Raw genomic sequence first — 14,618 nt, 5'->3', positions numbered from 1 at the left:
GCCACAAGAGTCATCGAATATGATGTAACACTGGCCAAGTCACAGTACTTGTGTCACAGCCCAAAGACAGACACACACACACACACACACATCTGGCAGGCTGTGAACGAGTAGAAGTACACATAAAAAAATCCTTCATTTTTTTCTCTCCTCCAAATATGCATTGATGGATTAAATTACCAATGTAATAAAAAATTAAACTGCAAAATTAAATTTAAAGGAATAGGAGATAATTGGAAATGAACATGATGTAGCCAGTCACACTGTTCATTGGTCATGGAAATATACTAAAAGTACAGGCACTAATTCAAAGAAGAAGAAAAAATAGACCAGAGCAGAAAACAAGTTATGTAACTGTTCTGATATCAACTGACATTATAAAAAGAAATCGCTTGAAATGCAGGTCATAATCCAGTCTTTTCAACCCCCTGTTCCCAAGAAATTACATGTTGACTTTCACACCAATTCTCCACTAGATCTTTTCTGACACACACATTTTCAATCGTTAACGATTACCTGTCATTTATTTATTAATTTATTGCTCCTGGTAGACTGCCAGTTTGTTATATAACTTGCCCTGTCCGGCATTGAGTAATATGCATGGCACTTACACAACCTGCCGTACAACCTTCATCTGAAAGTACTACCGGTTCTACAATAATTCAACTACAACTGAACAGCCATATTTCAAAACAGACATCATCTGTTATGACTACATTCATTAAAAGGTGTCTAATTTTGTGTGTGTGTGTGTGTGTGTGTGTTGTTGATGACATCACATGAAAGCAAGCACCGAACTGTGCCGCACTACCGGTTGCTAGGGTAGCGAGAGCCGACGCAAGAACAAAAGCAAGGTGACTTTTAGCAAGAGCTGCAGTGCTTTGTTCTCTTCGCTGGTATTTTTTCACTCTTTTTCCCTCTTTCCCCCATTCTTTTGTTTTTGTTTTTTTTTGTTCGGAGTATGCGGAACCTTACGAAAGCAGGTCAGTGGAAAAGTAGGTCAGCGTGAAGGGGAGGAGAGGGATGAGAAAAGGGGAATTCAGAGAGTGAGGGTTGGAGAAGAGAGAGGGTGGAGGTGCAGATACGTCATTCAGCCTGCAGAGAGCTTAAAGAGGAGTAAGCAGAAAGCTGCATTGTGATCTCATTAATAACTGAACACTACACACATCTGAGAACCTGAACACCATTCAATTCAATACTGATCAACAAAAACACACATTTAAGTGCTGCTGCTGTGTAGCTGAGAAACGTCAGAGTATTCTTTAATGGTTTGCAGCAGTGCTTGACTTCTAGTCCTTTAATGATTCATACACCTTATCTAAGGGAAACGGGGACTATTTGCATGTAAAATAATACATAATGCAAATAATATAGAAAGAAAAGAAGAAGAAATTATCATTAATGTTCAATTGCTCAGCACATTTCTTACACAAGTGCTTTGCACATTGGGGTCCAATTGCTTTGCTACTGATCACATAATAATGCAACTTAAATAAAATGATTCATTTTAAAAACTCAGATTGGCTTAGTATTTGGTTTAGCCACACAAACTCCACAGGTTTGTGCAAAACCTGACGATCCATGTCCTACCATGACAACTCTCGGGGAGTTTAGGATGGTAATATACATGGCAATGTCAATGTGTTTGGTCTTGGTGGAATAGATCTGCTATGCTGCTGCGGAGCAAGTACCGAGACTTGCTACTGCAAATACATCCATGACATGCTGCTGTGAGCATGCAAGAAATTCTGCTACTGCACATATAACACATATGAGACAACTCCATATAAAACATACATGAAATCACCCCGTAGCTGATCTATACAGGTGGAACTGGGGAAGGTGGAGGGTTTCTGAAGGGCGCTGCAACTGCTACAGCAAGCACTAGCCGAGTATGTTTGAGCAGCAAGCTCATTGGCTGCTGATACAAAAAGAACCGATCAGCTGCGCCATGTGAATAATGATGTCATTACGTCAGATTGAGTGAGTTAGACCCATCAGCCTGCACCATCTAGAGTTTCATGACAGAACTTTGTATTTATCTGAGAATGTTTCAAAGAACATCTTGTGCTTCAAAGACAGCAAGAAAATCTGACCTTTTGTACAAAGGTTCACACGGTCACATTTTGGATTGGTGACCTAGAAATAATGCAGTTTATATTTCTTATTCATTTTATGGGTTTAACTCTTCTGTTTACTAAAACATTCAGATTAGATTTTGAATCCCAGATTTTCAAAGTGCACTTAGACTTTTGGAGGCCACTATATATAAACGAAAGAGCAGAGGCAGGACAACTAGGAAAACTAGAACAGAAAAAGCAAGCAGAGACAGGAAGGAGGAAAAGTTAAATGAGGAGAGGAAGAACAAGGAGGAAAAGAGGCCAGAGGGAGGAATTGGAGTGGGAAGAGAAGAGGTTTTGTCTCTGAACATCTGCAGGAGCGCTGGGATTCCAGAGCACTACATAACTCTGGTTATGTAACAGAGCTGCCTAAGATGTAGGTCAAAAAACAGAGAGCGCAAACAAGAGAAGTGTCTGAGCGTGTATGTGTGTCATGTGGAACAGTCATTATAATGTAATGATGTGCGTGCGTATAAGCAGGTTTATATCACATATGACGGCATCACAGGATGTGTACTAATAAGTGTTGGTGAGATTTGAAAAGAGGCAGTGTGATTCACACAGGCAGATCAGTGAAAGGGCAGCAGAATGTAGGTCAGCCAGCCCTATACCCACACCTATGAACCTCTCAATTATGTTCTCTCTTATTCGCCCTTAGGTCATTCAACATTCTCTCACTGCCTTTATGCTCTCTCTTTCCTTTCTCTTTTTAGTAGTGCTTACTGGGACAATTTAGTAAGTATTTAATAAATAATTACTGACACTGTATACTTTGTACACTATTTTCTACCGTTCTTTCATTATTTTTAAATAAAACAAAAATAAAATCAATTGTTTGTATATTATATAAATATATATATATATATATATATATATATAAAAAACAAGAATATTTGCTTTGAGATTTGCTCATGATTGACAATCAGAAACAAGAAATTAATACTTTATTAATACCTTTATAAAAGCACATCAAAGTGACTGTAAAGATTTAAAGAATATACATAAGAAATGTTTCTTGAGCACCAAATCAGCATATTAGAATGATTTCTGAAGTAAACCATGTGACACTTAAGACTGGAGTATATGGCTGCTGAAAATTCAGCTTTGCCATTAATAAATTCCATTTAAAAAAATATTAAAACAGTAAACAGTTATTTTTCTGTTTTACTGTATTTTTGATCAAATAAATGCAGCCATACTGTCAAAAACAAAAATATTATTGACCTCAAACTTTTGAATGGTAGTGTTAATAGTGTTATGAAGACTAGTGTTTTTTTATTAACTTTCAACTTTTTTTAAGCGTTAAATGATAGCAAAACTTAAATTAACAATTTAATATTCAATATACAGTGTCAACCAATAGTGAAATATCAGTTGATGACCAATATGGTACCAATATATTGTATCCCAAGATGTTGCTATTTGATTGCTAGTGTATTACGTTATTTTAAGTTGTTGGTTAATAATGTATAGCCTACAGTACCCACGTTATTTGTCAAAGCGGAAGTAAGCTGTTTTCTGTGAATGTGCAAGACTTCCGATTTATTAGCCGCTGTAGGGAAATAACAAAGTGCAGTAAACGGTAAAACTGTTTGCTCTACAAACCAGTGTGTTTATAATTAAGTTATGTTAAGAAACACCAGTTTGCAATATCAAGCAGCAAAAAAATAGCTGGAAGTGGATGACAGCGGAAGCCAGACACATTAAACTGTATGAGTTTTTAAAATGTTTATACATTTTAAACTGTAAATGTATAAACTTTTTTTTTTTTTTTAATGATTAACCAACAACCTATAAACAACTCAGAATGCACTAACAATCGCATAGCAACATGATAAAAACATCAGAAGTGACACCAGTGTCTTCACAGTGACTTGTAACCACCACACATTTTCCTCAGAAATTATAAAAATCTAGTTTCTTTCTCTTTGTGTTTTCACTTTGGTTGATCATTCTAACTCTCTTGACTCTTTCTATATCAACCCCCCTCCTCTGCGGCACCTGTGGTACAATCACCAATTACACACCAAATTTCTGTCATTATCCTCTCTTTTGTAATCAGTTCCTTTAATCAAACCCACATCTTCCCAAACAAAGAACGAAATTATATTGATGGATGCCCCATCCTCCTGACTCCCAGCTATGGAGTTTTGTTCTCTGTAGGACATTATATTTCAGCAAATTTCTCTGAAAGCTTACATGTCACCATTTTAAGTCTGGATGTCCTGTAAAGAGCACATTCAGGGATTTTCAGAGATACCAAATCTTTCATAACATAGTTGAGAATCATCTTTATACAAAGTTTGGTATTAAAAAAATTAATAAAAAAAAAATAAAAAAAATCACCACTTTTTGCCTTTTCATGTCTATTCATGTCTATTCAACAGGACTTTTTAAAGTCCTGGTGTCCTGCACAGAGCATAACACATGAATAAAATATCAATTTTCAAAAATGTTATTTTCCAATTTTTTTTCTTAGGCTCTAAACAATGTAATGACATGAAAAAATACTAAATTCAGAAAACTTTTTTTTTTCCTGGTAGTCAGGGGCTATTGAGAAATGTTCCTATCGTAGCAACACATCACCCACTGTGTTCAGCTCCAGATTACATGCAACAGAGAGCTAAATTCCTTCCATCTGTACTTTACTGCTTGGTATTAAAAGCATGACTGTCTGCTCTAATGGAGGGATTCTGATCATGTAACTGACAGAGACATAGACCTGCATAAAAAACAGCCATTCCACAGAAGATCCTGGAATATCCGTGACAAATAAAAGCCCAGGAAAACTGTATTGCTCTGATGGTGCGCTTTCATAATTTTAAAGAGAGTGGCCCCCAAAAAGTATTTGAACTCTCAAGCCAAATTAAATGTATCAACATTTTCCAATTAATTTTTTTTTATTCTACAAGTGTCGTGCATTACATTACTTGCTCACCAATGGATCCTCTGCAGTGAATGGGTGCCGTCAGAATGAGAATATTAAAACATCTGATAAAACGTCACAATAATCCAAGTAATCCACTCCAGTCCATCAGTTAACATCTTGTGAAGCAAGAAGCTGTGTGTTCATAATAAAAAAAAAAAATCCATTAAAGTGTTTAAACTTTAGACCAGGGGTGTCAAACTCAATTCCTGGAGGGCCGGAGCCCTGCAGAGTTTTGTTCCAACACACATACCATTTAGTTTTCAAATAAGCCTGAAGGACTTGATTAGTTTGATCAGGTGTGTTTAATTAGGGTTGAATCTAAACTCTGCAGGGCTCCGGCCCTCCAGGAATTGAGTCTGACACCCCTGCTTTAGATTCTGGCCGAAATTCCATAAATAGGGTGGCCATATGTGCCATTTATACGGGACACATCCTGGCCATGATTTTTATATTGCCTAAAACATCCAAAGTAGTTTGACCAATAACATGCAAGTATTGTACATAATCGACCAATTGTGGCGCGTCGCGCGTGAGAAGGTGAGAACGATCAAAGCGATGCAAATACGTGCACGTGTTTGTTTGTTCGTTAGACTTGAAGCTGCGCACCGATCATTGTATGACACCAAAGTACCGCGAGAGCAATTTGAAAGCATAAGGAGCTGTCTGCTCTGCTCTCTATAGCTCTCGTGAAATAATGTCATACAACGATCGATCTGCACAGTGCTAACAGCCAAAACCTGGATATTTTAGGCAATATAGAAATCCTGGCAAGGGTGCGTCCCGTAAGCCGTATGGTCACCCTATCCATAAACCAAAATAATAATGCTTTCTCCAACACACATACCATGTAGTTTTCAAATAAGCCTGAAGGACTTGATTAGTTTGATCAGGTGTGTTTAATTAGGGTTGAATCTAAACTCTGCAGGGCTCCGGCCCTCCAGGAATTGAGTCTGACACCCCTGCTTTAGATTCTGGCCGAAATTCCATAAATAGGGTGGCCATATGTGCCATTTATACGGGACACATCCTGGCCATGATTTTTATATTGCCTAAAACATCCAAAGTAGTTTGACCAATAACATGCAAGTATTGTACATAATCGACCAATTGTGGCGCGTCGCGCGTGAGAAGGTGAGAACGATCAAAGCGATGCCTCTCTATAGCTCTCGTGAAATAATGTCATACAACGATCGATCTGCACAGTGCTAACAGCCAAAACCTGGATATTTTAGGCAATATAGAAATCCTGGCAAGGGTGCGTCCCGTAAGCCGTATGGTCACCCTATCCATAAACCAAAATAATAATGCTTTTTCCACTGAGAAAGTTGTTTTTCATTATGTTTTTAGTTCACATCAAAGCCTACCAACATATTTGTTTAGAAACGTTTTGGACCATTTTTGCTTGTAAACGGTGCTTGATCTCTGCAAATTTTTCTCCTGATTCAGGTGAGACAATGCAATATTATGGATATAGGACTAGTGTTTTAGCTGGAAGCAACGGTTTAAAGTTCAAAATGTCTTGATGGATTAAAGATGTTAACTGATGGACTGCAGTCATGTGGATTACTTGTGGATTATTGTGATGTTTTTATCAGCTGTTTGGGCTCTCATTCTGATGGCACCCATTCACTGCAGAGGATTGGTAGGCAAAGTGATGTAATGCTAAATTTCTCCAAATTCATCTACATCTTGGATGGCCTTAGGGTAAATCTTCAGTAAGTTGTAATTTTTGGGTGAAGTATTTTAAATGATTAAATTCAGTAAGTTACAAGAAACAGAAGTCATTCTGAAGGGTTAAATCAAGTAGAAATAAATCCTCAAGGTAACGACTGCACATTTTCACTTTTACAGTGTACAATGACAACTAAAATGGTTCTTTTTGAAGGAACAGATGAGATTTATAGTTCAATTTAATTCACATTTATTTGTATAGCATTTTTCACAATAAGTATCATTTTAAAGCAGCTTTACAGAAAGTGCACATTTCTACATGACAATCAAAAGTAGAAAATTGTTAACAGAGGTGACTTTCAATGTAATGTCTAGCACCCATTTACACTTTTAAATAATTTCTTATTAATATAGGTCCTATTAATTAAAAAGAGCAGGGCTACATATTAGAATTTTTTTGATTTAACCATTCTATACAAAAATGTACTGCTATGTTTAACCCTGCCTTAGTGAAATTAAGTGTAAGAGGTTGTAAATGCACACCTAACCTTGACAAACTGCAAATGCATAAGTGTATTTTACGCCATTTGAGCTTAATACATAATCAGCACCAATAAAAGCTCCAGCCTTAATAGCAGCTCTTTATTATGTCATGCACACCAACATCCGATCATCCCATTATCTAAGCAAGGCCAAGATTATAGCACCCATAAAAGAAAGGATAAAAGAATGTCTCAGTCCTGAAATAATGAAAGGAAAGAGGCTGGAATTGCAAACAAAGTGCGTGATTGAGGTTACAAAAAGTCAAAGAAAGTGGGGCAGAAATGTAAGTGAGGACTAGATTTCAGCTCATCCATTAAATGCGAAGGATGAATTAGGCCACTAGAGCAATGAGTCAGCCCAGAGTTATGCAATGTGAGCGCGCTCAGGGTATTGCCACACTCTTTGCGTAAGAGGGAAAGAGCGGCTATGGAGAAAGAGAGAGAGAGGTTGTTTTGCATGCACGCATCTGCGTATGTGAGAACATGACTGACATATGTTCTAGGGAAAATGTGCATGGATTGAACAGCTGCCTTCAGTGTGAGGCCGAGGACCATAAGGTTTGTAGGCAGCTTGTGTTACTTTGCATATTATTGTTTAAATGTGAAAGGCAACAAAATATGTTCCAACTGCTCTAATGAAAGCACTTCATTAAAAAGGCATTATTCTACAATCATAAATCAATACTTCCAGAATGTGTGAAGCATTGTGCACTCACAGTTTCTGCATCAATATTTCACTTACAAGGACACTTCATATTAATAGAGCAGCACTTGAGAATACAACTCATTCTAAGAAGTGATGACCAAATGAATATCCATTTTTTCCTACGTTATAACGTTTTCTACAAAACCAATCATCACAGTCAAATCTCATGGCTGTGTCAACCTCCTGCTGTAGAAACAAATTTAAATGACACTCTGATGTTCAGTAGAGCAGCCCCCCTCGGCCCGCATTTTAAAGATAACTAGAGGAGCTATAACTGGAACTAGGGGGGTCTCGGGCCCTCTAGCTCCCCGTAATTCCCCTAACACCTATTTTAATCTGTCTGCGGTCACTTTTACCCTTGAAACTAGACAGCATTAGTCTCATACAGTAGAAGTTCAGTAGTGCCACAAGCACATTAACCCCATTATCCATTAGATAAGCATCTGTCTCCTCCTTCTGTCCAATTAACCTGCAGCCAGCAACCTGTCAGATCCCCTCGTATGGCCCAGCACAACACTAGTCCCTTATACAGCTCAGTCTTGACCTACATACTTGCAGACATGCACATGCTAACTGAAAAACGCTCTAATCTTCAAGACATGTAAGCTTCTTTAGAGCAGAAGTTGTGATATAGTACACTTTCAGCCATAACTGAATTAACGAGGAAGTAAGAAATTTAACGTATTCTCAACATAAATGGAATGAAAACAAAAATCTGAGCAAACATGAAATGAGAACTAAGCTAAATGTGTCCAAATGAGTTGCTGACATGAAATTGACGTTTTTATGACCTAAAATTAATTGAAAGCTGTGATGTACAATATATTGGTACCACGTTATACCAGTAATCTGCCAATTTTAAGATGTTTTATCACTATTTGCCACTTGCCAGTGTTGGATATTTGATTGTACATGCTCATTTCCCCTAATTTAAAATTTTAGATGACCTCTGCCATCATCCAGTGCTCACTTAAATGTAAACTAACCACTACCCATTTAACAATTTTAAATGTAAACTTTAGCAAATAAACATCCCTATTTTCATACTATACATTGTAATGTTGTATAGCTTAAATTCACTTGTAGCATTTAAAACGAATGATTTTAGGTTTTAAGTGTTCTATTTTTAATTTATTTACATGAAATAGTATTGAATTTTAATATCAGATATTTATCGGTTATCAGCCATTACATGAAAATAAATAATGGGCTAAAATTGACTAGGTGCATGCCCAACATTTAAAAAAAATATATATAATAAAAAAAAAGATATTAGAGTAAATTTATATAAATAAATAAATAAAAAATGTAATTGTGACTTTATATTTTACAATTAAGACTTTTGTGCTCAAAATTGGAGTTTACATCTAACAATTAGTAAAGTAAGAATCGTGAAAAAGAATGTCAGAATTGTAAGATATAAACTCGAAACTGTAAAAAATTAAGTTCATATATTTCCATAAGTTTGTCAACTACCCAAATATTAGGCTACTGAGCAAACGGAACGTTCTCGGAACTTGTTTATGTTCTGGCAAGGTTCTCTCAAAGTTATGAACAAATGTTTTTTCACTAACATTAATTAATGTTTGTTCAAAGTTACCTGGTTTATAATAATATTGTCAAAACGTTAGCACAAAAATGTTATTTATACATCATCCATGCAACATTTCTGTCGATTGTTTGTCTAACACTTTTTAAAAGCAACTATTTGTTTCAGAATGTTCAGAGAACATTTAAAAGTAGCATTGTCGTAATGTTTACAAATTAATCGAATGGAATTTTTCCTCAATATTTGCATAAACAATTAAATTAATTAAAAAACTGGACATTTCGAACATTTAGAAATAATGTTTTTGAAACTTAATTGGAATGTTAGTAAAATGTTCCTAGAACATTTTTGTTAGCTGGGTACAAACTGTGGAAATACAACAAGTTAACAAATAAATGTAATGTAAAATCAATTCATTTAAATATTCACATGGCTTTCAAATTTACTGCCAGTTAAATGGTCTATATTTTTGTAAACCATCTCTCAGAGACCATCTTGTTCCATACTGTACTATCCACACTCAGACCAGGCCAAATAAGGCATTTCTTTAAGGGCAGCTGTGCTGTCTCACAAGTGACTCAGGGAATCATGATAATGGGTAACAGAGCTTCATATCTATAGCCAAACAAACCCACTAAACACACCCCAGGACCTGGAGTGACCAGCAGCTGTTGGGAGGAAGCTCTCTGAATCACAGGAACAACAAAAGAAGTCCGTTTACAACAGCACTCTTTCACCCATGCCCACATCTTCTTTTAATCTTCTCCAGCGCTTCCCGCCCACAGCCTGGACTGTCCTGCTCTTTTTGCTCTAATCCAAACACCTGGGAGGTGCGAACATGTGACTGAGGGCTCACATGAGGCCAGACGCTCTGCGTGAGGCTGAGTCAGGCGAGGAATAGACTGTAAAACCAAAGGTAACAGAAGTCAACACACAATTACACGCTCGCTTAGACCAACGAGGCTCTTAAACAGACTGGAACTGTAACCTAACCGCACTTGACCGTGTGGCGAGTGCTTTCCAACATTGCGGTGTTTATTTTTATACGGACATCATCATGTATGACAACAGCATATGAGCAAATTGAAAATATGAGTCGAACTGACTCATAACGCAAACCATGCAACTTTCATAAAAGTTTAGAATCTCATGCACCTTCCTTTGCACTTTGTAAGACGTCTTTATCTTCCAGTTGCAATTTGTTTCAAACGGCTTCTGGCGCTGAATTAAAATAGAACAGTTCTAAGAAGTATATAAGCAGTGTGCTTCCATTTAGTTGCTGTTTCGTGTCCAGGCGAGACACCGGAGAGATGGGGAGAAATATCACGTGAAGAAGCAACGCCTGTAGAGGAGACATCATGTGCTGGAGATGGATATGGTTGGATCTCTTAAACATAAAAAACCGACATGTGAAAATTATATTATGATTCAACTGTTCCAGCTTAATGGATCCCATTCAAATACATTTCATGTGTATCTTTGCATTTGGATTAGTTAACTCGTGTGTAAAAAAAACGCGAACCAAGCACCATATTCATCCTATCAGATCAATCACATGATCTTTTGAGACAAAGTCACAAGTGTTTTTTCGCATTGAGGAATTTAATATATATATATATATATATATATATATATAAAACCAAATAAATATATATAAAACTAAAAAGAAGAAAAAGATGCAGATAAACTAGTAAACAACCTTGGTTTATGTTTATAAATATGAAATCATCCATCTGAATGAGATTTGATAGCTACAGCTAATGCTAATGACTTCACAAGACTTGGAATATTGTGTACAAGTTAGGGATGGAACGATTACCGGTTTCACGATAAATCACGGGATTTTTATGGTCTTTGGTCACCATTCGCTTTCTTTGTACGGAAAAGAGCATCATGAACATCTTGCTTAATATCTCTTTTTTGTGTTCCATGAACCATTTTGTGCTTTTTTGTATAATAAAAACCAAAAAAATCATTAAGAAGTATAAAAGTGAGTGTGGATCCTGCTGTTTCACTTGTGCTCCATGGAAGAAATATGTCATATATTGATGACTTAAAAAAAAAAAATAATAATAATTTTCAAGACTGATCAGAATTTTCAATCTTACATTGCCCTGTATGTCTCTCGTGGAAAATGGTGTCTTGTTTTCTCATTTTAAGTCTCATTTATTTGAAATAATTTATTTAGTTGTTTTAGGAAGTAGTCATGAGGTAACACATATATTTTGGTTTTCAGGATCCCAAAAATGAATGCCAGACCGATGATGCCAGACAATATGGAATAAATTAGTGTACTACCTTTACGCATGAAACTCTGCTACCCTCTACTGGATAACCAACTGTTTGCAATGAGACTGCATGCACATATAGAAATGAAATCCCTCAGCATAAATCGTTGTAAAATTATTAAAAACAACCGTAACGTTAATTATAAACAGTTGGAGCTGGTCCATCCTGCCCTGCGCTGCCAACAGGTAACGTTAGCACCTTAAAACGCCGACTGTGTACTGTTGCTGGACAAGAATGTTCTGAATAACGCCCAAATATTAGCCACTAAAGATTCATTTAGTTTTAAACCAGTTATTAGTACAAACAGGAGAAGTAACTTGAACCTACCTGAGCAAGTAGAAAGCCGCGCTCACCGCTGAACTCCGAACAATCATGTCTAAGTACAATAAACGGGCGGGTGCGCCATCTGGCGGTAGGCGGTAGAATATGAATGATCATGTTGGCCAAGCTTGTGTCATAACAGGTGACATTTTGTTTGTTTGACCTAACTTTATTGTTAATTTACCCCATATTTTATCGTACATTCCGATGAAATATAACTAATATGTTTAAATAAATACTTTTTAAAAAGAAAGGTTTAGGTGACTTTGCTCCTGCTCCATTTACAGGCAAAGCCACATAAGGGCCTTCTAAAATAGCCTACGCAAAGACTGCTCTGGTGCTGGCTTTGCTTCTGTGTTCATTAAAGGCACAATATGTACGTTTTTTTTAAATTAAAATATCCAAAAACCACTAATACAGTGTTATATATTTTTCTGACTTGTGTACTTACATTATCCCAAATGTTTCGAAGAATGTTTAAATCCAGAGAAATAAGCAATTTTAACTTAAATAATGCGTTTTTCGAACCACCAAGCATGAGAGCATGTTCTAGTACGCTCCCAAAACAAATTCAAGACATTGTAAAAGAGCATAATAGGACCCCTTTAAGTTACATTTCACATTTAAGTATTGTAAAGATAGCATTAGATATGTTTGAAGACCTTATTTCTCTTTGAAATTTTATGTATATCTATATATATATAAACATAATATAAAAGATAGCATCTAGAACTTCTGAAATGTAGTTTTAAAAAAGGTAACTTGTATAATTCCAATGACCATAAATATAAACCACAACTGAAGCATATTTTAAGCAATCAAAAAGTGATGTATTATTTTAAATCAAAGAATGCAAAACAGACAACTCTAAGTGCCAAAATAACTTTTTAATGACACAAAGACAGACACACATTTCAGTCAGGAATTGTGGCTTTCTGTGCAAACAGCAAAAGTGTGCTTTTAATGCTGATACAGGCCCCTTCCATTTGGCAAAAAACACTTACTGTAGCTTCCAAGACACACTACACCTGCACCATTATTTATCAGCAAAACGTTTCACGCACACCAAGCACTTACATTTCACATACTTCAGCAACTAACTTACTTTAACTTTCACAAAACACATACAAAGTCAGTGAGATTCATCTCCTGCACCCAGTGCTCTTCAGTTCTCCGAATTGCATTTGCTCAGAAAGTCACAAGTTATCCAATATGGATGAGTTACTTCATCTGACACTACTAGAAAAACAACAGAAGCTGAACATATTCAACTTGAGGAAAAAAAAGTGATAAAGAAGTGCACGCATCCTTCATTAGGACAAAGATCAGGCACAAATGCCAAACGTCTTAAAAAATATAGTTTTAGAGGAGAAACAGCTTTGAGATTACTGCACATAAATACAGCTAAAAAGAAAGAGCTGAAAAGAACAACACAGCCAAACAAAAAGAGATTAATGTGCACATATAAAAGTTAAATTAAATACTCTAAAACCGAAATGCATCAAAACATTAAAATAATGTGAACTTTATTAAAATTATATTAAAACTAAATAAAATATATCAAAATTATGTCACTTAGAAAACAACATAAATATACATTTCTATTCACTTTTTACCTATCGCTGATTATTAGCTACATAAAAGCTTGTATTTGTAGGTCATATTTAAAACAAATGTGTTCATCCAAATACAAACAAATGTTTCTCAGTAAAACTCAGGTATCACGTGTGTGACCTCTCATTTCAAAGCAAAACCTCTGAATAAACTGGCAGTAGATGTGGCCATTTATTGCAACTTCCCTAGGTCTTCATTTCAGATCCTCTGAGTCTTTCTTCCTCCAGTTTTAACTGGTTTTAAATCAGAACTGTTGTTGTGGCAGCTGTAGAAAGCTACAGTTTCCTTGCTACATTACGGGGTGAGATGATGTCATAAATTGTGACTCCAGAGCGTTTCAGAGCTCAATGATGCATCCATCAGTCTGTTTTTAAATTGATCAGAGCTTCGACATCCAGTAGTCACCAGCTCATCACAGTTGTCCATGTGGTTATATAGTCTTTGTCCACTTTTAAAACAAGTTTTCCAGTATTATACCACCATGTTGTGGGTTGTCATCACGGTGCTGTTACTTGCGGGACCTCAGAACTGCTCCAGGACTCCAGGATGATCCAGGCGCTCTGCTGAGATTTTTGTAACGCTGGCGAAGCACAAAGTCAAAGTTGGCAGTGGTGCACATGGCATAGAACACGTTGGCTTTTTCTGGGATCAGCAACTCTGATATAAAAAATTACAGTGACAGAGTGCTAAATACATTAGTTTTAAAATAGCATATGCGATACATAAGTCAAAAACTTAGACACACTGAACTTGTGTATTGCATGACCATAAAAACCTCGTGCTTACACCTAAACACCTAAAACCAGTGTTATTGTCGTTAAATAAATAAATAAAATTTTTAGTCATTTAAATAAAGCTGAATTAAAATATGTTTATA

At 36.2% G+C, this 14,618-nt stretch overlaps 2 protein-coding genes across 2 annotated transcripts in view; both read right to left on the bottom strand.

Moving 5' to 3' along the window:
- Positions 1 to 12,191, bottom strand: part of LOC107713103 (uncharacterized) — a 50,148-nt gene extending 37,957 nt beyond the window's left edge. Inside the window, exon 1 of the mRNA XM_016518535.1 lies at positions 12,134 to 12,191. The gene's annotated coding sequence lies outside the window, so the exon portion shown is untranslated. The remainder of the gene's footprint in view (positions 1 to 12,133) is intronic.
- Positions 12,192 to 13,727: 1,536 nt separating this feature from the next.
- LOC107713075 (ral guanine nucleotide dissociation stimulator-like 1) overlaps positions 13,728 to 14,618 on the bottom strand; it is a gene marked incomplete at its 5' end in the record, with an annotated part of 19,771 nt that continues 18,880 nt past the window's right edge. The window contains one exon of the mRNA XM_016518498.1: positions 13,728 to 14,398. Within this exon, the coding sequence (XP_016373984.1) occupies positions 14,250 to 14,398 (149 nt within the window). The remainder of the gene's footprint in view (positions 14,399 to 14,618) is intronic.

This window comes from Sinocyclocheilus rhinocerous, unplaced genomic scaffold (genome assembly GCF_001515625.1).
Source record: "Sinocyclocheilus rhinocerous isolate Xijiao unplaced genomic scaffold, SAMN03320098_v1.1 scaffold1982, whole genome shotgun sequence".
NCBI classification, from domain to species: Eukaryota; Metazoa; Chordata; class Actinopteri; order Cypriniformes; family Cyprinidae; genus Sinocyclocheilus; species Sinocyclocheilus rhinocerous.
This window is presented reverse-complemented; position numbering and strand designations above follow the sequence as displayed.